The sequence below is a fragment of the Octopus sinensis genome, linkage group LG3 (genome assembly GCF_006345805.1).
Source record: "Octopus sinensis linkage group LG3, ASM634580v1, whole genome shotgun sequence".
Lineage (NCBI taxonomy): Eukaryota > Metazoa > Mollusca > Cephalopoda > Octopoda > Octopodidae > Octopus > Octopus sinensis.
In genome coordinates, this window is record NC_042999.1 from 85,859,756 (window position 1) to 85,885,956 (window position 26,201).

The window sequence follows — 26,201 nt, forward strand, 5'->3', positions numbered from 1 at the left end:
CTCAGTAAAGTGGTTGGCACTAGGAAGGGCATCTAGCTGTAGAAACCAAGCCAAATTGGACAGAAATCTTGGGCAGCTCTCCTGCCTGTTAGCTCAGGTCAAACTGTCTAACCCATGAAAAACATTAAAGGATGATGATTAATTAGCTAAGTATTGCAACTTAATTCTACACATAAACCCAGGAAGACATGGAATGAGATGGTGAAGAATGATCTTGAACTTTGAACCTCACAGAGGCGATGACTAGTGACTGAGACTTTTTGTGATGTGCTCTGCTTAAGAGGACCCATCAAGCTAATTGCACCTGTAAAAAAATAATCAACCTTTGAACGTTGGATCTCATGGAGATAAAGTGGATGAGCCCCTTTCGAGTGTTGGTCCTCACTGAGGCAATGACCGAGACCTTTGGCATTATGTCATGCTTGAGAAGACCCATCAAGCTGAGCAAAATCGCAGTTGTGGCAGATACTTGGGTCATGCAAATAGCACCTGTGCTGGTGGTACATAACAGCACCCATTACACTCTCGGAGTTGTTGATGTTAGGAAGGGCATCCAGCTATAGCACCATGCCAAATAAGATTGGAGTCTGGCACAGCATACCAGCCCAATTAAACTGTCCAACTCATACCAGCATGGACAATGGACATTAAATAATGATGAAAATTGCATTTGATTCTACTTTTTCTTTCATAACTACATTTTCCTACAGTGACAAGGTATAAGCCAAAAGGAAAATTAATCTAATGGAAATATTTTTAAAGTGTTGGTGCAATTGTTTAGGGATATAGACTGAATTGAAGCTTTATACAGGCTGTTGCTCACTGAAGCTTTAATTGTATTGTAACAGTTTGCATAATTTGATGTTTTTAAATACATTTCTCAGTAATATTGATTTTAATACAAAACTTACTTTTGTGAATGCAAAAGCACGATATAGGTAAGATTCATCTATTTCATTCAAATATCAAAGTCTAAATGTGTAAAGATGATCATGAAAGTATACTAAAAGATCAACATGAAATCTTCAGTCACTGTATTTTGTTTGGAAGCAAGTTTATTTAAGATAAATAGTTGATGAATAAATGAAAAATATAAAAGTAAAAAAAAAAAAATTCATTTCAGAAAACATACAACAGGAGTTAACTCCTTGTTTATGATGATATCATTTTAATTTGTAACTGAACAAGACCTGGATAAATGAAGCAGTTAACATTAATCATATCCCATATGTTATCTCCCCTTAGCTATAATTACCGTAACATGTTTGGTAAAAGACCTATTCTGCATATGAATAGCGTTCGAATCTGATCAGTGAATGTTATGGATTCAAATTCACTAGAAATAAATAAATATAATATCTGGTTAAAAGGCGTCCCTTTTATTAATATCAACAAAGATTAAAAAAGAGTTTCAAAAAATCTATGGTTCCAGTAGATGTTCCCAAAGAATCAGTGCATGTATAGATTTGAAAGACATGATCTGGTAAACATTCCATTTAATGCCAGATGTGAAAATTTAAGTAGCAAAACATTTCTCATGGTGCTTGGAGGCCACAAGGAATGTATGTAAATGTCATACTTCAACTTACATTGCATTTGGCCCGATCAGAAACCCTAAAGTGGAATATCCAAATCTGTTGATTCACCTTAATGTTTGGATGATTTGAAAAATGCATAATAAAAGTGAAAATTCTGATATATATATGGAAAATTAATAATGCAAAACTGTCACCATAGATACGAAAGGAAGCACCATACTTCCTCTTTCTATTTCTGAATATGTAGGGCACTTTCTTGTCCTTGTCTATAAACTTAGGCAGACTCTAACTTGGTGTATTGTCAGGTTGTTCATTTTACCCTTGTTGGCATTTTTTTTTTTTTACTTATACATCCAGAAACAGAGATTATATTCATTCTGTACAATGTATTGACTTGTCCTGAGTGAAAAAATACCTGACCAATATGACCAGTGTACTCGTGTCATTCACAATGCCTGTAGCTGCTATCCAAAACAGTGATGGGTTGAAAACGTGGTTTGTCTTGTTTAATTTTAAGTGCAGCAAAAACTATAATAATTAGTATGTATCATTTTAGCAATTTAGTTTTGAGTAGAAAATGATTTATAGAGCAATACAAAAGAAATCCGACTGATAGTTACTTATTGCCTATGTAAAGATTGATATAAAACAAGATCACATAATACATATACCATTCATAAATTCATTTGGATAATATACAACAAGAACATAAGTGAACTGATGAAATAAAGGTTAATTTAAAAACAACAGCTTCAGTGTAAATCAGTGAAAGTGATGAAAAGAAGAGATGTGTAGGATGCTGTGATACTGTTTTGAAAGTAGTGATATCAAACAAAGCCATTGATAGTAATTATCAAGCCACTATTGTGGCTTGAATGATTTATCACATATAATAAAAAGGATAAAAGTTATCCCACAATGGTTCTTGTAAAAGTCGAAGATTTATTTACAGGCAGCTATTAAATTCTAAACATTTTTTTCACACAGAAAAGCTGTATAACAACATGTGTAAATAAGATTTAATAACAACATACAAGTTGCTATTTAGTGAGGTTGCAAGGCTTGGATATCACCATGGTGTGGAACATTACTCCCATATCTGAGTTACTGATGAGCCAAATCAAATTTGAAAAAAAAAAAATTTTTTTTTCAATATCTGGTTAACAGATAACAAGTAGCTTCCTCGGTCTTTTCTCTTGTTAGCAGTAAAAAAAAAAGTTGTCATTCTACATTTATCACTCCTCCAAGACATTGCATCAAACAAAATGCATTTCTCAGGAATTTATGACTTTGGAATGCCTTTCCTATACTTCTACAAAATTAACATCAGCTAAGGGGTTTTCGTCTGGTGAGATACTTGTCTGATCCTTCTCTAGGAAGTAATAAATAAAACATCTTACATGTTTTATTTATTTACATTACAGTTATGTTCCAACCTATATTTTAGAAGGTAGAAAAGGTCCGTTTGGCTAACACAATTGTTTAACACTTTCAAAACCAGCATTACCAACAGTATTTAATATAATTAATCTTAAAATGCTACACTTTGTGATTTATAGCAAAAACTGCTGTTAATACTCTTCTTAAAATTTCAGTGAGAAATTATTTGTGGTTCTAAATCTATATAGGTGTATTTTAATTATTATCAAAACAGTTTAAAATGCTGGAGGTGACAAAGAAAGGGTTAAATGGAATTCATGCTCATTCGCATCTGACTGACACCAGCATGAAGTCCTTTACACTGTAAAGTCATTACATATCATCTTGCATATAGCGTAAATACTTTTCATGATTTGCTTCATAGCTGTGAGATTGGTATTGGCCTTCACAGGTTTGTAGTTGCTTAAAAGATGTACCAGACAAGGTTTGAAGTACATAATCTCCAATGTCAAAGGAATATAATTCATTCCAGGAGAGGCGACCATCATGGTTGCTGTCAATTATGTTGAGAAACTGAAGGAAAAGAAAATAACCAGTTTAATAAAAAATCTAACTAAAAACATTAAAAAAATATTTTGTAATTTGACTAGATGGTTTTTAAGATACTTTTACACAGTACAGGATATTCTTAATATTTTCAATGCAAACTATAAAATATACAAATTTTAACTCTGCCTCATGAATCTTGGACACCAAAATTCACCATAAGGATTTTTGTTTAGAAAATTGCAAATATTTTCTTGTTACATCATTATCCTCATTATCATTTAACATCTATGTTTCATGCTGGCTTGGATTCGATCCAAGTGGGTCCAAGGACTGCATCATACTCCAGTGTCAGTTTTAGCATGGTCTCTATGGCTGGATGTCCTTCCTAAAGCCAACCACTTTAAAACATGTACTGGGTGCATTTTTGTGCTACCAGTTCTAGTGAGGTTGTCATGCAGCTTGCAAGACTACAAACCCTGAGAGGTTTAATAATAATTTAATAACATATTTGATCAATCTCTTATGATAAAATAAGTGCTAGACAAAGTAATGGGGTCAGTATGTTTGACTAAAACCCTTGAAGGCTGTACCCCTGCGTCGCCACAGCATTAAAAAGCATTAAAAAGACTGAAAGCATTAAAAAGAAATTTTTAAATAATTAAAAAAAAATTTTAAGAAGAGGTTTACTTCATTAAGAAGTGATCCATACATACAAGCATGTCCACTCATTCCTCTCTGGGCTGAGAGAGCCTACTCTTGTGGGAATGTAGGTGCTGGTGCTATGTAAAAGCACTCATGCTGGTACCACATAAAAGCACCCATGCCAATTCCACATAAAAGCACCTGTGCCGGTACCATGTAAAAGCACCCATGCTGGTGCCATGGAAAAGCGCATGTGCTGGTGTCACATTAAAAGCTCTCAGTACACTCTGAAAAGTGGTTGGCATTAGGAAGGCGCATTCAGTCATAGAAACCATGTAAAGCAAACAATAGAGCCTGCTGCAGCTTTCTAGCTTGCCAGCTCCTTTCAAACCCAACCCATGCCAACATGGAAGACAGATATTAATTGACGATGATGAATGATTTATAAGCAGTCTTGGTGATGAGAGGTTTTTGTTTATTTTTAGATCACTTGAAATAAAATTCATTCTCTTTATGTTTTTGGTATACTTCTAACCAGGATATCATATCAACTACTTTACAGAGCTTTGCAGACAAAATTCATTCATTATTTTCATCACCATTTGAGTCAAATACACTACATGCACTCTGTAAAGTGGTTGGCATTAGGAAGGGGTATCCAGTCATAGGAACCATGCTAAAGCAAACAATGGAGTGTGGTGCAGCTCTCTGGTTTGCCAGCTCCTAGGTGCATTTCTAGTTACTTAATTTTCAAAGGAATCAAATTTTGATACTAAATTAGTTTGACTGATGTCCATTTATGTATTTACCATAGGAAGAAAAGTAATATGTAATTGTGATATGCAAACACACAGATATAAGAGAACAGAGAAGAGGCAAATCAATACAGCCATTGAATGAAAAGAATTTCTAATATACATTAAATAACACCGAAAGTATTGTGATGGAAGATCTGCAGAGATTGGGTTTTCATGTGAAATATTTGACACAAATGGTGATGAAAATAATGAATAAATTTTGTCTGAAAAGCTCTGTAAAGTAGTTGGTATGATATCCTGGTTAGAAGTATACCAAAAATGAAATTAGATTATAAAAATTTGCTTTGTTCAAATTTCCCAATATTACCATTACCAAAATTTTAAATGGATTTGAGGAGCAAATATATAACATTTTTATATACCTGAATCCGTGATTCTTCATCAAACTTAGAAATTTCTGAAAAGAATTCTTTATTGCTGACTGTTTCTTTATTAGCCCATTTAGAAAGCAATTTGGACCTGGAAAATTTATTTAAAATATTTTGAAAAGTTAATAGAATACTCAAATTGAAAATAAATTTTTACAATACCAACAACACTTCACAAGATGTAACCTCATCTAATCCCAGAGAACTGAACTCCTTTCCTTTAGTAGTTCATCAGGCTATAAAATGCTAACCTTTCTTTACCCACTTTCTACATCTCCCTTCATCTATTCAACTTTGTTGTGGCATATGTACAACAATTACTTCTGGAAATTTCTCCTTTACCATAGTTTTTCTCTTAATAACAAGCATCGGTTTTAATTTACTACTATCAGCTATACAAGAAAAAGTTATAGAAAATTTGTTTTCCTCATGTTGGTATATTTTGCCAGTAATGACTTTTCTTGTATTAGGTTTCCAGTATGTGTCTCTGGCAAGTAAAGATTAAGAAATGTTTTGTCCATACTAGCATTTCATTAATTTGTAATCGGCAAATGGAAGAAAGTTACCCGATAACCAGTAATCTTTTTTTACCTGCTGATTACAAATTAAGAAAATACTAGTATGCAATCATCTGGATCAGAAGGCAGCCGTTATGCAACCTTCATTCTCTGTTGAAGTGCTACATCATTCCGTCTCATGAACCTTGTGCATCTTTTGGCACTTATCTTAAAATCCAAAATTCTGTCCTTGGATTTCTTATGTGCAAAGATTCAAATGGCATAAATTATACATTTGCTATCTCAACATTTTGATTTCCAAGTACCCATACATTAACTTTTTCTACCTGGTCAGCTCCTGTCAACTGTCCTACCCATGCATGGAAGATGGACGTTAAACAATGATGATGTTTTCTCACAAAAACATGAAGAACTTTAAAGTCAGAAATAATCAGCTGTATATACAAGGGTTGAACAAAATAATGGAAACACCTAGCATCATAGCATCATAATTTTGAAATATCTATAAAATCGTCAAAAGCTTGTTTATTTTTATGTTTTTTGATTTATTATTAGTGTAACTTAATGTTTTGCTAAAATTACTGTTTCTTTTCAGACATCATTAGAAAAAGGTAATTAAAATTTTTTAAAATGACAGATCTATTGGACTCTCAAAGAGGTCAAATTGTTGGTGCTTGTATAGCAGGAGCTACTGTAATGAAAACAGTTGAAATGTTTGCTGTATCAAGAAGTACTGTCTCGAAAGTAATGACAGCCTTTGAGAAAGAGGGAAAAACTTCGTCATTGAAACAAAACTCAGGAAGAAAACCAAAACTTTCAGATAAAGACTTCGGTACTCTTATGCGAATTGTTAGAAAGGATCACAAAAGTACAGCTCCCAAAATTACTGCAGAGCTTAATGACCACCTCAAGAACCCAGTTTCCACAAAAGCTGTTCGCTGGGAGCTGCACAAAGCTGGATTTCACGGGAAGGCTGCAATCACTACTTTCAAAAACAAATGTTGCAAAGTGTTTACAATGGAGTAAAAACCTACAGAATTGGTCCCTAAAGCAGTGGAAGGATGTTATTTTTTCAGACAAGTCATCCTTTACCTTATTTCAGACCACAAGCTGAGTATACATGTGGAGACAGCCAAAAGAAGAATTTGACCCAGACTGCTTTCTTCCAACTGTTAAACATGGAGGAGAATCTGTGACAATCTGGGGGGGGGGGTGTCTATATTTTAGAAATCTCCTGGCCCAATGGTTTCCCTTCATAGCAGAATTAATAGTCAAGACTATTTAAGCACTTTATCTTATCAAATTCATCCTATGGTTGCAGAACTGTTTCCAGAGAGAATCGCAATCTTTCAGAATGATAATGCACCAATTCACACTGCTAAAGTTTTTACTGAATGGCATGAGAAACATTCTAGTGAAGTTGAACATCTTATCTGGCCACCACAGTCCCCAGATCTCAATATTACTGAACATTTATGGTGCATTTTAGAAAAACAAGTAAGGAGTCGATATCCTCCACCATCATCACTACAAGAACTGGAGACTGTTTTAGCTGAAGAATGAACAAAAATTCCTTTGGAAACAATTCAAACTTTGTATGAGTCCATACTTCATGGAATTCAAGCTGTAATTACTGCCAAAGGCAGTCTTACCCCATATTAAAATAAATTTGTTTGAAATTTTAAGGTATTTCCATTATTTTGTCCAACCTCTGTATATGTGCTACATGGAAACTAATATCAGCTGTCCTACAAGTGATATTATGAACTGATTTTGACCCGATTTTTATATGATCTACTGAATTTCTGTAGCTTGTAAAAAAAAAGTGGACCGTAAAACTGTTAATTGTGATGTCATTACATTGAGAAGTACTGCCTTTTGACTCTTATCTGACAACACAGGTTATACTACTTTACAACTGTATGTACATGTATGTAAGCTGTAGAAATATGGTAATTATAATGAATTATAGAGGTAAATGTATATGGTTCAGCTTATATAAGAAATGATAGAGTTTAGTAATAATCTAGATTACAGTAACTGCAACACTTTTTCTATAATAAATTTGAGAATTGTTTTTACAGTTAGATACTCTTCCTATCTCTAATTCACTTAAGTATGATACAATTAGTTGTCAACCAGAGGCAGCTGGCCACTGTATTCCACAAAATAATTTAGTAGACTTTTATTCACAAATAACTTATAGGTAACAGTTTTGTTCCTGATGATAAGGTACAGAATTCAATACAGTAAATTGATATTTGCTCTTTTAGCAAAACTTTGGAGTTACATTAAATGGAATTAGAAATATATTGCTTTTATTTCATTTGTTGATGCACTTCAGAGGACCTACTAGTCAAGGTTAGAGGAGTGAATTAGAAAATGTTAAATTCAATAGTAATAAGTAAAGTTAGTACTCTTAATGTTATACTAATTTATTCATTATCTTGTTAAATAATGCAAAAGAAAAAGTTAGTATAATACAGGCAGTGAAACTGCATAATAAACTATATACCTTACAGTATTTAGTCTTGTATCTCAGCTTTCTGAGCTCAGATTCAATTCTGCTTTTATTTTTCTGGAAGCAATATAACAAACATCAGGAATATTATAGATTAGTTCACTCAACTGCATGCTTTCTCTACAAAACTGTGACTTTGTGTCACAATTATTATCAAGGGTATTATTAGCATTCTGTTAATCAACTTCCTCACTAAGGGTTCTCTTTTGCCATTTTTTTTGTAGCAAGAGAAGCAAATTTCAGTTTTCTCTTAGGTTATAGTCTTGATATTTAATGCTCATGATTGAGTTAATTTTTTTGTGCTGTATTGATATGCAAATTAAGAGCCGATGATTAGATGTTTATATACACACACACACACACACATACACAAACACAGAAATATATATATATAAACATTATGAATTGTTTGTCCTAAAGATACAAATAAATTTGTAACTTAACCTCTAGTGCTTAGATTTCCTCTACACAGTTCACTAGAATTCTAGTTTCCCCGTGGCGGGTGACAAACCCTAAAGAATTTAACCAAAGGTTTAAGGCATGGTTACCCTAAACCTGGTTTAGCTAGCCTACTAACGCTGTTGTTCAATAGAGGGCATGCTGCTACATGCAGATTATTCATGGAGCCGTAGGTGAGAGCTGAATGCCAAGTTGAAGCCAGTGGCAAATGAGTTGTCCTGAAAAGAAATTAGGAGGATCTCTACTGAAGGTAGTGTTCCTCCCTCATACTCATACTGAACTAAATATGTGTACATCACATACATTTTTGTTCAGTTAATTACTACACAGAATTAGGACCACATCTTGGCTATTTTGATTTTTTGAATATTATGACTTAGAGATTTTGTTCACAGCATAGCTGTTGACAAAGATGATGTTTTTCATTTGTTTTTCTTTTTTTTAAATAGAAAGATGCTGCTGCTGGCTTGTTTTCATCAGTTTTGCCAAATCCAACTTATGGTATTAGAATATCAATTGAACATTTGAAGATTCACCAATTAGGTCAGATAAGGATTTAATTATCAATTAAATAAATTTCAAGTAAAGCTGAATCAATGCATCAGTAAAGTTATGTTTTCTCATCAATATTACATAAAGAACAACAGTTTCACTTATCGTTTGTCAAAATGTAAGATAGTATTTCTCCAGATAAGCCATTTCTCTACAAAACAATAAAAGATACATTTTCTAAAATTAAAAATGGTATTGAACTAAATTTCAGCAAGTAATTGTCTTGAAAATGTTCTTACCTGACTTGTTCATTATTCGATTGTACTGCCAATTGTTCCAGAGTTAATGAACCACTTTTTATCTCTATTGAGTCACAGTTGGATTTATTAAGCCACCATAAGTGACTGAACCAATAATTGATGCCCAAATTTCTAGCATTACTGGATCGGAACTGGTGATACCAACTTCAATCAATATTTCAGGTAAAAAAAATTTTTTAATAAAATCAGTGTTAAATTTTGAATTAAAAATATCCTGTTTTATAGATTATTTTCAGAGGTTGCACATTAGAAAAAAAGGTACTTAATCACTATGTTTAGACTCAGCTAAATACTCAAATAACATTTTAGAAATTCATTTGATGTTTCAGTGTCTTTCTTTATGTAACCAATCTTGAATTTTGTCCAGTAAATGGCTAAGAGTAGAATATTTGTGAATAATTATCTCATATTTAAATTTCTCAGGAAATGCACTAGTACATACTTGACCAATATGGCATTTAAAATAGAAGTAAATATTTTTACAATCTTTAAGAAAAGAAATTATATTCCAGAGTTTAATTTAATAGTCAAATGTTGATACAATATACATTTTGACTTACCCATGAGGTATGTAAAGACAATCTCCTTTATCTAAAACTGCAGTAGACCAATTCACTTGTTGTAATTTAGGAAACCTTTTTAGATTTACTGCATCAACATCAACTTTACTAAAAGACCCTTCTTGCATAAAGCCATTTGCTTCAATCAACTGCTTCTGAGCCTAAAAATACAAATGTTTGGGTTCTACTTTGAACATGCAATTAAAAAGTTATAAGATCAAATCTTGTTGATTGTTTATGAAAAAGGTTTGAAATTACAATGTTTCTTGTTCCTTCCTGCTTCCCTGTTCCTTGCCATACTCTCCCAGATTCCCCTCTTACCATTCACTCATCTCTCAGCCTATGATCATCATCCATTTTCTCTTTCGTTTTCGTTACAGGAGTAACTTTAAGGCCTGAGCCTTCCAAGTCGTGAGAGCTGGTGTCATGTATAAAACAGCTGGCATTAGAAAGGACATCCAGCCATAGAAACTATACAAAAGACATTGGTGCATGATGCAGCCATCAGACTCAAAACGCCATGTCAAACGGTCCATCCCATGCTGGCGTGGAAGACAGGTGTTAAATGATGATATCGATGATGCAAATTATTACATAAAAAGTTCACACATTCCACTTAGGTACTTATTTAATCAACCTGACTGAAAAGCCAATGTGATTGCACAGTTATTCTTGATCATCATAAACAAATTAACCTAAATATTAATGAAAAAAAAAAAAAAAAAAAAAAAAAACAAGCTGCAAGCATAGCTATATGGTTACAGAGTTCACTTTATAGCCTTATGTGGTTTCAGGTTCCATCACATTGTGTGGTACCTTGGGCTAGTGTCTTATACTTTAACCCTGGCTTGACCAATGTTTTGTGAATGCAATTGGGTAGACTGAGATTGTACAGAAGCCTATTATGTGTATGTGAGTGTTTATTTTCGTGTGTCTTCATGTTGACACCATATGAGCAATAGTGATATTACATTTGCATCTTGTGTAAACAATATGTCCTGTAATTTGGTAGTTTTGTTAGTTTTGACAGATGAAAACTACTGGATTAAAAATACCTTACTTGAAAAACAAATACAGATTGGCAAGAGGAAGGCATCTAGTCATTGAATACTCCCTCAATAAATCTCCTTGCATCTAACCCATGCCAGGATGGGGAAAAGAGAATGAATGATGAATGAGAAAAGAAAATATAGTACCACTTTAACATGTAGTCTACCTGGCCATTTACACTTTAGCATGCAGTCTACCCTAAACCCTTAATTCATATTAGGTAATTTCACAGCATAGACTGTGGATACTGCAGTAGACTGGAGTAGCACTAAAAAATATGTTATAAAATGAATGGATTATGAAGAAAATGTAGAGTTTTCATTTTATGTGAAATTGTTAACATGAATTAAATTTGGTAAATAGTATTATCTGGATGCTTATTGAAGTTAGATTCATTTGATAATAGACATCAAAGGTAAATGATAAAAAAAAATTATTCAGGAAGAAACTAAATTAAAGCAGAGTATAATCATAAGTTTTGGTTTGTAGATCTCACAGCTTAACATGGCTAAGTAGTCAGTCAAAATGGGGATACATGTGCATAGAATAAAAGGTCATATACAAGTAGGTAGAAAAAGTATTCACCTCACCCCTCAAAAAAAAACACAAAGAATTTATGCACCACACACATACACACAGAGTCATGACTATATCTTACATAGTGTAAACATTATCTGACTAGAACATAATGCATATTTGATATATGTATTATATCAGGAGTCAACAGTCTACTTTGTGTTACATGCTTGGCTGTTCATAATATTCAAGAAGAGCCAAAGTTAAAACTGAGATTTTTTTATTAAAAAAAGTATGACTGTACAGGAATGTAACTGTTTTCATTAAGTTCTTATAAAAAGATATATGTTAGTTGGAGAAGTGCTATGCACTGACAGTTTAAGGTGCCCACAACATAGAAAAACAGGAAGAAATAGTGAGGTCATGTCTGAAGTTGGTAGACTTCTCACATGAAATTACAAAGGATAGCAATTTGTGTTAACATGCCAAATCTGATGAACTAATGCATGAGAGATAAAGCAGATATCATGAGGATTATGGTGATGATATACAGACATATTTTCTTTTCCTTTTATTCTCTTATAAGCTCTAAGTAGTTCAACAAAATATCAAAATCATTAAAAGTGTATCACATAGAAATAATTGAATAAGTGGTTTCAAAATCAAGGAAAATATTTAAAAAAAGAAGAGAGAATCAAACAGAAAAAGAATGAAAAATAATAAATATACATATATGGATCCAACTCATTCCAGCTAAGGAAAGCTGACACGGGCATTTGAGAGAAACCAGATTGCTTTTGGGCCTTGAAAGGGGTGTGGGATCTTGCAAAGTTAAAAATAAGGATTTTATCTATAATTTTTATTAAAAAAATTTTTTTTTTAGAGGGAGTAGTCCAGCAGATAGTCATGAGCTTAGGCTCTTGGAGCCAGACGGATATATTGGCTAAATCCCACTCTTATAGGCTCCAGTGCTTTGTAGTAAAGATTGTTTGCCAACATAACATGGCAATCCTGGTTTAGGACGAACATTGCTGAATATCTCACACTGTGAGATTTAAAAATAGTAATTTTCTAATTTATAAATCAGTGACTAGTTGTCACTTTGAAAATTATATATTTCTCACAGAATTTGGCAGTGCCACCTCTAGCCAAACAATTATTCTGTGCTGATGAATGGAATTAACCTGGAAATTGCGATACACAGGTATTGTTTTGAGCTGAGTAGGGGTGCTAGATTCCCTTGTTCAAAAATATAAGGACACAGATCGTGTCGTATAGCCAGCTGGAGACGATGTCTCCCGGGGCTAAATTACAGCAACATTCGTCCTAAACCAGGACTGCCATATTATGTTGGGAAACAATCTTTACTACAAAGTGCTGTTGCTGAATATCTCACATGAGATTTTAAAATAGTAAATTTTCTAACAATTAATTCTTAACTATTCATGAATTTAGCATGTAATTAACCTTGTTGACAGAGTATCAATAGAACAGAATGGATTGGCTAAAAGTTATGCATCTTCAATTTGTCATTACTGCTATATTCAAAATTTGCTTGGAATTAAATGTAACTTACATTTCAATGTTAAAGTTGGATAAAGCAGGCCACCACTACTAGTCTTATGAAATCTCTTCTTGGAGAACATCTGCCAGTTCACAGAGGAAGTTACAAAAAGAAAATAATGAGGGACCTCAGACAATAACATATACTTTTTACATTTTAACCCTTTCGTTACCATATTTCTATTGAAATATGCTGTCTTTGTTTCAATTATTTTTAACAATAAAGAAGAATTTAGTTAAATAACTTTGTCACTATTAAGCTGGTACTTGGAACATGAATTAATATAAAATTTTGATGGAAGGTTTTAATTTATATAACTTTAAAACAGGAAACTTGTATCATAGAACCAAGAGCATTGTCCAGTAGGTTGATATCAAAAGGGTTAACATAGAAAATTAACACATGTAAAATACTAATAACAAAATTTATATGCATGCAAAGCTTATACATTTACGGAGAAGGAAGTACACAGAGATGAGCTAAGGGATGCAGTGAAATAAACTTTAATAGAGAAGTAAAAGGATAAAAATTAAATGATGAGTGAAAAAATAGAGGGAAAAAATTCTAGTCAAAAAAAAATTCTAGTCAAAAATAAAGAAAAACATAAAAAAAAACATAGACAATACTAAAAGCTTGTGTTCTTGAAAAAAATCATTCATTGTCCATACTTAACCTTATTAAAAAGAAGAACAACTTTCTGACCATCTAATACACAATTGATGTTGTCCATATCATCAAAGTGTAATACAGACCGTGTATTACCACTGCTTAACCATAAGACACTGTCTTGTAATACCTTTTGGAAACCACCACAATTCAGTAAAAGTGGAACTGTAACTTCATCTGGAAATTAATAGAAAAAAATTTATAATACAAAGGAAAAAAAAAAGTAAACTTAGAAAGAAAAGAAAACAAAAAATAAATAAAAAGAAATGAATCACCAAAAATAGAGAAATGAAAGAAATTAAAAGAAAAAAAGAATTTAAAAGAAATCTGGTTATAGAGAAGAAAGTCTTTTAAATGTTTTTGACATTTATTAATCACTTTAGAATGCATTATTACATTTTAGTAAGCAAGCTGAATATTAATGTTAATGCCTAGTCCTCATAGCAGAATTAGCCAAAAATGTAGAGATGAAGTTCCATACTTGGAAAGAAAACCTAGAATTAAATCCCTCAAAGTAAACACCTAGAAAAGACTCAATGTTTAATTAGCAGGAAAGAAGATAGGGTCCTGCTGTTGATTGGAAAGTGGTCATGTGCATTATGCAGAAAAGGTGTAGGTAGGAAATTCATATGATGTACCTACGAGGGGCGTTCAATAAGTAATGCCCCTGACCCACTTCCCATAGCAGTAGAGTAACGAAACTTGGCACAGTTATTAGCCTTTTTCTACATAGGAACCACCCAGAGTTACGCATTTCTCCCATCGTTTGATGCGGCTCTGGAGACCGTTTTTGTAGAAGAACCCAGCTTGGTCCTCCAACCTCAACGTGACTTCAGAAATCAAGGCTGCATCATCTGGGAAACGCTTTCCTTTCAAAAACAACTTCATGATTGGGAAGAGGTGAAAATCAGAGGGTGCAAGGCCAGGAAAGTAGGGGGGATGGGGAGGAGTTCATAGCCATATGCCTGTGCTTCTGATCTGGCGACAAGCGAGTTGTGGACCGGAGCGTTGTCCTGCAGGAGGAGGATGCCTTTGCTGATCTTGCCCCGCCTCTTGATTTTGATAACTTCTCTTAATTTCCTCAAAAGTGAAGCATAATAGGCTCCTGCAATTGTGGTACCCTTTGCCAGGAAATCTGTCATCATTACTCCGTCCTGGTCCCAGAAGACTGTGAGCATGACCTTGCCAGCGGAGGGCTGCACCCTTGCCTTCTTTGGAGGGGGTGAGTCACGGTGCTTCCACTGCATTGACTGGGCTTTGGTCTCTGGATCATCGTGATGGACCCAGGTTTCATCCTGTGTAATCAGTCTTTTGAAAAATTTTGACTCATCTTCTTGGCACATCTCCAAATTCACCCTCGAGCACTCAACGCGTTCTTGCTTCTGGAAAGGCGTGAGCAACCTGGGAATCCATCTGGCAGACACCTTTTGCATATGCAAATGGTCATGAATGATAGTTTCCACAGACCCGGTACTAATCTTGACCTCATGGGCTATTTGGCAAATAATTATGCGTTGATCTTCCAAAATGGCAGCCTCAACTTGACGGACAGATGCCTCATCAATGGCAGAAGGGGGCGACCAGATCTGGGAGCTGTTTCCACAGAGTTCCGACCATGTTTGAATTCACGATGCCAGCGTTTTACAAGGTCATATGATGGGGCATCATCACCATAAGTTACTTTCATTTCATCAAAAGTCTCCCGTGATGTGCGTCCTTTCAAATACAAAAACCGGATCACTGCTCGACACTCAACAGGCTCCATTTCACACTTGACTCGGTTCAAACACCTGTAAATCAGAAATCACAATTAATTCAGAGCTGTAATTTGCCACTTACTCTATAGAGATATAAATGATTGCACATGCAAAATTTCAGCTAGATCAAACAACTGCAAGTGGGTCAGAGGCATTACTTATTGAACGTCCCTCGTAGTGTGAAGAAGAAATGTAAATTGATTACAAGCAGGTTAAAAGGGAAGGTAGGATTCTTATATTACAGATGTACAAGAGTAGTGAGCAGCAAGAACAAATGTTTTGGAAAACATAATCTCAGGTGACAAATGAACTGATTGTCAGTAAGAGGTGAACACTTGGGTAAAGACATTTTTTTCTCTTCTAGCATGCAATGTTAGAAGCAATGTTGTCTTAGTGACAGTTACTAATCTTAACATTATGCATTAAAAGGCTGGTGTATGTCTAATTAAGAATAAAGTTCATGGCTATATTTTGTGGAGATGCAAGAACTGAACCAGGTTATTTTACTTTTCCTAATCCACTTTGGGGGTTGGGGCAGGGATCTTCCATGTACACTAATTTCTTGCTAAAGCCACTCTTCACAATCATTGTAAAGGGCTGTAGTTCTATCTAAAATATCTGTCAGAGGATAAATTAAAGATTCTTCTACTAGGGCCAGTTACTAAGTTTCTAATTAAAACTTGGGAGTGAATAGTGATTTCTGTTAATATATTACAGCCTCCTCATAAGGCTTTATAGAGATAATATTTGACTGTCTTAAAGTAATGTCTGAGAAAATGAGTGTATTTACATTGTGCTGATATATTTCACCCTTTTGATACCAAAACACTTGATTTCATCTTTGTGGTTGTATGTTACCAACTTCCTGAGTTAGGATGAACTAAATTAAAACCTTTCATTGGAATTTCATGATAATTTGTTCTAAACGCCAGCTTAAAAATGACAAGGTTATTTTACTAAATCTTTCGTTATTTTCAAAATTAACTGAAACGAAGGGAATGTATTTTCAACAAAATGGTTAATTCAAACATCTTGAAGATTCCTTTAAAATTCTTCACAAGTTTATCTGTGGTGTGTCCATTGGCATTGCTTAAAATTATCAGGCTATCATCCCCTTAAAAATCCAAGCTGTTGGAAGGTATAGATTTCTTGAGGATATCCAGTATAAGTAATCCTTAATCCATAACCTCAGCACTCTTGTAACTCTCCATAAAGATTTTGAACTGTGGGTCATCTTTCTTTTTAACTTGGTAGAAGTCATCATGATATTAGTATGACTTGCTAGTATTTATGATTCTTTTAATATTGTAAGTAATTCTAGTGAATTTCCTCCAAAAGTTCAAGGTTTTTAGAAGGGGAAGAATAGGAAACTTTGATAGCAAATTGAGTGAATCTTCAAGCTAATTTGTTCTCAGTACTGCAAAATTAGTTGATAATGGCAGAGCTGCAGTTAATCTAGCAGCCCTTCTAATATTAGAATTGACAACGTTCAGTATACACTTACTATGCCTCATTTATAAAACATTGGTTGGTCTAAGCCCAAAGTCAAAGACACTTGCCCAAGGTGAAATCACGCAGCCATGCTATTTCCTTTCTTATTTTATTGGATAACTTATATGGCTGCTCTGAATGATCAGAAGGAACTAAACGGTCATTCAATGATGACCATTAAAAAAGTGCTTTCTTGTCTCATATGGTCAAGGTAACATAGATACAGTTGTAAAATATATTAAAATATATTTTATGGCGTTAAAATGTTATACATACTGATATGTATGTGTGTGTCTGTGAGTGTGTAGTTAAATCAAATAAACCAACATCAAAAATAACAATAATAAACAACAAGAGGACATGTACATGGAATGTATTAGCTTGATGTTCAGTAAGAAGAGAGAGCTTCTGAAGATTTGAGCATAGCTCTTCATCAGAGAGAAAACTGAAAAGGCCAAAGAGAAAAAAATCACCAACAACACATGTGCAGTTACAGAGAGAGGTGGGGATATGGATGTTAAACAATGATGATGATGCATGTATGTATGTATGTATGTATGTATATATCATCATCATCTTTTAATGACTAATGATTTGTAGGTATGTGGTATTTCGTTATACAACCATAATACACTATAAATATATTAAATGTTTTTATAAGTCAATATCACATTCTACTGCATTAGTAGTGCTTTCTTTCATGATTTTAAGGTAATTTCGACAGATATTCTGTAGAAATTACAGCCAGCACTGATTTTTTGTTACAACGTTTCATATTGAGACGTTAGATGTAAACAAACAATGAGTCTGGAGACAAAATTGGGGTTTTTGTCCCTTCATCAGCACTCTATAGCCCATTCTTACCTCCAAACATATTGCTTATATAGCCACCACATCCAGTGGTGTTAAATTATTGGATATACCAATTTACATATTAAACACATTCCTAGAACTGGTACGTAAAGACTAATGATTTGTAGGTATGTGGTATTTCATTATGCAACCATATTATATGATAAAGTATATTAAATGTTTTATGTGGAGGCACATGGCCTAGTAGTTAGAGCAGCGGACTCGTGGTCGAGGGATCGCGGGTTCGAATCTCAGACCGGGCGATGTGTGTGTTTATGAGCAAAACACCTAAGCTCCACACGGCTCCGGCAGAAGGTAATGGTGAACTTCTTGCTGACTCTTTCACCACAACTTTCTCTCACTCTTTCCTCCTGCATCTTGCAGCTAGCCTGCAATGGACCAGTGTCCCATCTAGGTGGGGAACCTATACACCAAGGAAACCGGGAAACCGACCCTAATGAGCCAATTATGGCTTGAGAAGGAACAAACAATATTAAATATTTTATAAGTCAATACCATGTTCTACAAGTCTTTACATAGAAGCTCCAGGAATGTGCTTAATATGTAAATTGGTATATCCAATAACTTAATATGCAGTGGCTATATAAGCAATGTGTTCAGAGGCGAGAATGGGTTAGATGAGTGCTGATGAAGGGGAAAAAACCTCTGAAATATGACACCTATTTTTGTCTTCAATTTCACTGTTTGTTTAGAATATCTGTAGAAATATACCATAACAAAATCATCTTTTAATGTCCATCATCCATGCTGGCATAGTTCCTTAATGTCTGGTTTGGCATGGTTTCTATGGTTGGATGCCTTTCCTTATCTGACCAGTTTACAAAGTGAATTGGTTACTTCTTTTGTAGCCCTAACACACATGAAGATTAAGATTCCTTCAACTGAGTGGAGTTATAGTAGAGAGGAAGATGGTTTTTTACTGGAAGATTATAGGTTAGAGCAGGGGTCGCCAACTGGGGTCCATGAATGCAATATAATAAATTGAGGGCCACAGTAATTTTTCAGGGGCAATGATGATGATGAATGAATGAAAAAATCATGCTTCAGACCAGTAGAATTTATGTGGTTATATTCTACAATACACAAAATATTTTAACAATTTTTATACAAGTCCTAATAAAATTTAATTAAAAAGATACAATAGCATTTTTAAAACATTGAATGATTATGGATGATCCACCCAAGCAAAATAGGAATCAAAGAAGTTCATAGATCAAAAAATGGTTGAGAACCATGAGTTAGAGTATGAAAGAAGGGGTATGCCAACACACAAACATGTATAGCATGATGTGTACAAATGAATACTAAAAGAAAGTGAGAAAGGAAATTGAGTGAACAATGAAGTGTAGTGAGAGAAGAGACAAAGACTTCTGGGTTAAATAATGAAGAAGCATTTAAAATGTATATGATAGTACCTTTCATCTCATTGAGAACACTTTGTACCATATAGATATCATTTGTTGCATACGCGTCTAAAAACGTTTTTAAGTTGTCATGTTTAGGCTTGAGAGAACGGTTTTCTTTTTTACTTTGCTCAACACGGACTTTTAAGTTACCATATTTTTCACTGAAATAGAAAAAGAATATTACAATAATTAATTTAAATTCCAAGATAGATAAATACTAATAAGCCTATATAGATACATGTGTGCATATTAGATGAGTTGTTATAGTGTCAAATAACAAGTACAATGTTAATTCATTTGATCTTCGAGTTAGGTTTGTAGCCAAAGCACATAGACTTAAAAAATTTTAAAAAAAGTAAAATTAGATATTGCCACACTCTGGCAGAACATATAATACCAAATATCAGCTTTGACAGTTGACAAGGATTTAGTTTTAAAACTTTGTTTAATATTTTGAAAAACAAATCAAATCACAGTTAAACAAATATCTAATTCAGAAACACAACACATTAAGCCAGCTGGTGGGCTAGCACAGACTATTCATATTATTTAAAATCAGAACTCAAATTTTCAAATATCCAGCTGATGTCAACCTGAATTTCATCCATGATCAATTGATGTTATTTTTCTGACATTTTTTTAATTATTAATTGCCACAAAGATTATAACTGATTTACTGATTTTAAACAGATTTTAAAAATTAATTAAACCTATGACGATGCATAATCTGTATAGAACATTTTAGTGGTCATTATATAATCTTGAAATCCCATGTGCATCATTTATCTTTTACTTGTTTCAGCCATTGGACTATGGCCATACTGGGAAACTGCATTGAAGGGTTTTGTTAAATGAATCAATCCCAATACTTCTTTTCTAAAACTTGGCACTTATTCTATTGGTCTTTTTCGCCAAACCACCAAGTTAAAGGGATATAAATAAATCATCACCTGTTGACAAGTAGTGGTGAGGGATAAACACAAACACACACACACATAGATATGCACAAGCACACACACACACACAGATATGCACAAGCACACACACACAATAAGTTCCTTTTGGTGATTTGCTGTGTTTGAGATGATATGTTGAGCTAAGTGAAATTGCACCTGTGTTGGTGTGTGTTTGTGTGTGTGCTTGTGCATATCTGTATGTGTGTTTGTGATTATCCCTCACCACTGCTTGTCAACAGGTGATGATATATTTATATCCCTTTAATTAGTGGTTGGCAAGCCAGAAGGCTGCACCAGGCTCCAATCCGATCTGGCAATGTTTCTACAGCTGGATGCCCTTCCTAATGCCAACCATTCAGAGAGTGTAGTGAGTGCTTTTTACATGCCACTGGCAACGATCACACTCAAGTGGTGCTTTTTACGTGCCACTGGCATGGGTACCAATCAGGCGGTAGTGTCATCGGTCACAACAACAACTTCACTTGCCTCAACAAATCTTTGAAAGCACAGTTTATTGCCCAATGATTGAAGGGTACTCTTAAATGGGTTGGTTATGTTGCACTGACATAGGCCATGGTTACTGATTCACTTGGCTTGCCGGGTCTTCTCAAGCACAGCATATCTCCAAAGGTCTTGGTCACTTGTCATTGCTCAACGTTCAAAGGTCATGCTTCATCACCACATACCAGGTCTTCCTCTTCCACAGGATCCCGCTACTGCTAGGGTGTGGCACACAGCTGTCCTCATCCATACACAACACGTGACCATACCAGCGCAGTCATCTCTCTTGCACACCACATCTGATGCTTCTTATGTCCAACTTTTCTCTCAAGGCGCTTACTCTCTGACATTACACTTCCAGCAGAGCATACTAGCTAATTCCTTGCAAGTTTACCCATGTCCTCAGCAGTCACGGGCCATGTTTCACTACCACATAGCACTCTCCTGTTCAAAGAGGCGACTATGTATAAAACTGTATATAACAATAACTTTTTATTTATTTATTTTTTACATAGCTTAAACACATTATTCTCTTCTCCTGCCAATAAATTTCATTTGATTTGAAGACTTTGGCTTTGCTACATTGACTCTAAGGCCCTTCAATTCTAGACCTTGCTTCCACACCTGAAACTTCTCCTCTAGTTCTGATAGTGACTCAGCTATTAGAGCAAGGTCATCAGCATAGAGAAGCTCCCAGGGGCATCCTGTCTTGAATTCCTCTGTTATTGCTTGGAGGACTATGATAAATAAAAGGGGGCCGTGGAGTGTTCACCAGATCGGTAGACAAGCTGGCAGAATCGTTAGCACACCAGGTAAAATGCTCAGTGGCATTTTGTCTGTCTTTATGCTCTGAATTCAAATTCGGCTTTGCCTTTCATCCTTTTGGGGTTGATAAATTAAGTATCAGTTGATCATTGTGGTTGTTATGATCAACTAGCCCCTAATTCCTCATTTCAAGCCTTGTGCCTATAGTAGAAAGGATTATTATCATTATCATTATTAAGGCAGCGAACTGGCAAAATTGTTAGCATGCCAGGCTTAGCAGTATTTCATCTGTCTTTACGTTCTGAGTTCAAATTCTGTCAAGGTCAACTTTGCCTTTCATCCTTTCAGAGTCAATAAAATAAGTACCAGTTGAGTACTGGGGTCAATGTAATCAATCCATCCCATGAAACTACTGACCTAGTGCCAAATATTGAAATAATTGTCATCGTCGCTGCCGTCATCATCATCATTATTATTGTTAGGGTAGTGGATTGGCGGAACAGTTAGAGTGTCATACAAACTGCTTTATGGTATTTGTGCTGGCTTTTTATGTTCTGAGTTCAAATCCCATTAGAGTCAACTTTGCTTTTCCACCCTCTGGGGATGATGAAATAAAGTACCAGTCAAGAATTTGAGTAGCTAGCCCTTCCCTCAAATTTCTACTTTCTGAGTTCAAGTTTACCTTTCAACCCTCCAAGGATAATATAAGTACCAGTCATACTGGAAGTCAATATAATTAACTAATCCTCTCCTAGTAAATTTCCAACCTTGTGCCTATGCTAGAAGAAAATCATTTTATTATTTTTATTATTATTATTATTATTATTACCTCTGCCTTAGTGAAGGCAGAGTTGTTGTTTTCAGTCATGTTTGTTTATTTATCCATTGACAAGACATCTCAAGAACTGCTGGATGAATTCGGATTAAACTTTCAGAGATGTTTGGCCTCATAACTGATTAGATTTTGGGATTGATCTGGTACCGGACAAGGATTCTGGATTAGTTTTCCTGTTTTTTTAACTTGATTTTTGAGAGCAATTGGGTTCGTTTTTAGTATTCTTGTCTGTAAGTGCAATAGAGTTTATTTCAGATATTCTCATTTTAAAAATCATCTCTGGCTAATCGTTGAGAAGAGTTTGGTGTTGCCTTGGCAGAGGTTTGTGCCCTCTGAGTGCTCTTGTTATTATTATTCTGCCAAAGTTGACTTTGCCTTTCATCTTTTTGGGATTGATAAAATAAGTACAAGCTGAACACTGGGGTTAATGTAATCAACTCAAATCAGCCCTCCCTCAAACATGCTGGCCTTGTGCTAAAATATGAAACCATTATTCATCATCATCATTTAGCATCCATTGTCCATGCAGGCATGGGTTGGATGGTTTGACCAGGGCTGGCAAGCTGGAAGGCTACAATAGACTCCAGTCTGATTTGGCATGGTTTCTACAGCTAACGCCAACCACTCTGAGAGTGTAATGGGTGCTTTTACATGCCACCAGCATGGGTGCCATTTGTGTGATATCAGTATCTGCCATGACTGCGACTTTACTTGGTTTGATGGGTCTTCTTCTGAAGCATGACATAATGCCAAAGGTCTTGGTCATTGCCTCAATGGGGCCCAACACTCAAAAGGAGTGTTTCTTATACCGCCGGCATCAGGTAATTTGCCTCCTTGCCTCTGTGAGGTGGCACAAAAGGTACTTTTTACATGCCATCAGCACAGGTGCTAGTTATATGACACCAGCATCAGCCACAACTATGATTTCACTTGACTTGACAGGTTTCCTCAAGTACAGCATATCGCCAAAGGTCTCAGTCATTAGTCACTACCTCTGTGAGGCCCCAAGTTTGAAGATCATAAGGCAGTGAGTTGGCTGAATTGTTAGAATGTTGGGCAAAACACTTAGCGGTATTTTGTCGGTACTTTGTAAATATAAGTTTTTCTCAAAAATGCTAAGAGTAAAGCATGTTTTATATGACACATTCTACCAGTGTATGAAGTTTGAAAGTGTTTCGTTACTAAAAATTATTTTTAAAATCTGTAGGTCAAAAGGTAAAGATCCCAAAAATGTAGTAATATCCAACTAGTTTTCGCTATTTAAATCAGATTTTCAAGGGACATTCTGAAGTAATCATTCCTAGAGACAAAGGAATGATTACTTCAAAATGTCCTTGAAAAGCTAATTTAAATAGCGAAAACCGGTTGGATATTACTACATTTTATGAGACATTTATCATTCATAATGTATGTATATATATTTTTTCATAAAAAGATATTAAAAGTATGTGAAATGAAGGTATTTCTCTTCCCCTTTTTATATATGTTTTCTACATATTTTCACTTCATAATTTTGCCAGGTGGTGTATATGGATCTCCAGCATTTTCCCTTCTTTTATATTTCTCATATATATATATATATATATATACGAGCAAAACACCCAACCCGTCCAATGAACGGTACTGAGTTGTCAAACATTTAAACCAAAATCGCATCTCCTCAATGACCAACATTCCTGTCACAGGCATGACATCATTGCACATGTCTCCCATCTGAAGCTTCAAAAAATGATGGATTTGGTCAGGTACGCCCAGTTGTTTGGAGCAGTTCGTTGTTTCACATACAACATGGAATGGCAGAAGAGAGGCCTACTGCATGCCCACATCCTTCTGTGGCTAAAGGTCAGGCTTTTTTGGTCTCTTAAATATACTGCAATTTGTGGCATTATTTCAAGCCAGCCGACTTTTTTTGCGCAAACTGCATGTGCATTTTTCTCACATACAAGTAGTATTGATTGCACAGCTGATGTACTTGCACGTACAAATGCACGTTCCTACAGCTTTATTGATTGCATTCTTACCTGGAATCGATTTTTGTAATTTTTTCAAGACTTATACATGCCCTGATACCGTCGGTATCTACATATCAAATTTGAGTGCAATCGGATGGAGGATGCCCAAGATCTTAGAAGACACACACACAGACAGACAGAACAGATTTTATATAATAGATAACCCATGCTAGCATGGAAAATGGACGTTAAATGATGATGATGATGATGATGATGATATGCATGCGTGCGTGCGTACGTACATACATACATGCATACCTGACAGGCTTCTTTCAGCTCCCGTCTACCAAATTCACTCATGAGGCTTTAGTCAGCCCGAGGCTATTGTAGAAGACACTCTTTAACCCTTTCATTACCAAACCGCCCAAAGCCGCCCGAATTTACCTATTCATATTTAAATGAGAATATCAAAGCAAATCTCTTTAGTACATTCGTGAAAACACGTGATTATGCTTCATAAACAGTTCATCTACAGTTTTGTACAACGATCAACATGTAATTTTAATTCCCTGATTTTGGGAGATTTTTTTCCACATTTTTTTCGGCATCGATTTTTCTTCAACTTTGAAAATGGATAGGAGTTTTATGTTATCAAGCATTGATTCCGAATTGGAAAATTTGTGAAGCAAAATACTGGGTACTGTTGTGGATTTAGTTTTTATACAGGGAAACTAATGTTAGTCAGCATGGCTTAGGGTATGATGTGGTCTGGAAGTTAATGTTTGAAGCGATCAATGCGGAAACAAACACAAAATGGGGGTTCAAATTTCAGAAAATTTGTGAAGCAAATACTGGGTACTGCGTGGATTTAGTTTTTATACAGGGAAAATAATGTTAGTCAGCATGGCCTAGGGAACGATGTGGTCTGGAATTTATCACTTCCATACCATAACCAGGGCCGTATATTATTTTTTGACCGATTTCTTTAGTTCGGTCAAACTTACGGTGGATTCCAGTATTTCACTTTATTCCACCTTTATGGTACATCTGTTGTGCATTAAATTCAACTGATGATATAGTGATGTGCACAATTCTTCTTAATCAAAATTTTGTTGCATACCCATTTGAATATTAGCTGATGATTCATTTTCTATGGTGATGTTTAAACAAAATTTTAATATTTTTACCTTTTGCTCAATTTACCTGGATTTACTTGTAATTAAAGTCACTTTGAGACAAAAGTTATGCAATAGAATTGATTAAGAACCCTTTCTTTAATTATGTTCCAAATATCACATTAATATGCTGATAAGTAAAAAAGTTACAGTTATTTAATGAAACAAGCCTAGATTCATGATTATTTTAGAATTTAATTGAAACTCATGAGGGGTGTATTTTGGTCAGAAATATAGTAACGAAAGGGTTAAAGTATAGAGCTGAATTCTGTGTAGCCACCCGTAAGCAACTTTTCTCCCCCACCCATTTTGTAGCGGGTATTACCCATTTTCTGTGCTCTTTTCACAGCTATACCTCATTTGTAATTTGCATAATTTTTGTATGAAAAAAAAAAGAAAGGGAGGGGTCTTGTTTGTAGTTTGTAGAGAAAACGTTAAACATGCCTGAAAAAAAATCATGGTCCCCCCCCCCCCAACTAAAAGATATGAAGAACTATGAAAGAAGGTGAATAAGTACCAGATATGGAGG

At 34.8% G+C, this 26,201-nt stretch overlaps 1 protein-coding gene across 2 annotated transcripts in view; it reads right to left on the reverse strand.

Annotated features, from left to right (window-relative positions):
- Nucleotides 1-1,151: 1,151 nt before the first annotated feature.
- LOC115209674 (lysine-specific demethylase JMJ30-like) overlaps nt 1,152-26,201 on the reverse strand; it is a 35,013-nt gene continuing 9,963 nt past the window's right edge. Inside the window, exons 3-8 of one of the 2 annotated variants that reach the window (XM_029778145.2) lie at nt 19,498-19,649; nt 13,969-14,138; nt 10,166-10,326; nt 9,585-9,749; nt 5,290-5,386; nt 1,152-3,491 (exon numbers count right to left, since the gene is read on the reverse strand). In XM_029778145.2, the coding sequence (XP_029634005.1) occupies nt 3,291-3,491; nt 5,290-5,386; nt 9,585-9,749; nt 10,166-10,326; nt 13,969-14,138; nt 19,498-19,649 (946 nt within the window). In that variant the 3' untranslated portion in view covers nt 1,152-3,290. Of the gene's footprint in view, nt 3,492-5,289; nt 5,387-8,333; nt 8,392-9,584; nt 9,750-10,165; nt 10,327-13,968; nt 14,139-19,497; nt 19,650-26,201 lie in introns of those variants that run through there. The other variant, XM_036501120.1, reaches the window with a different exon arrangement.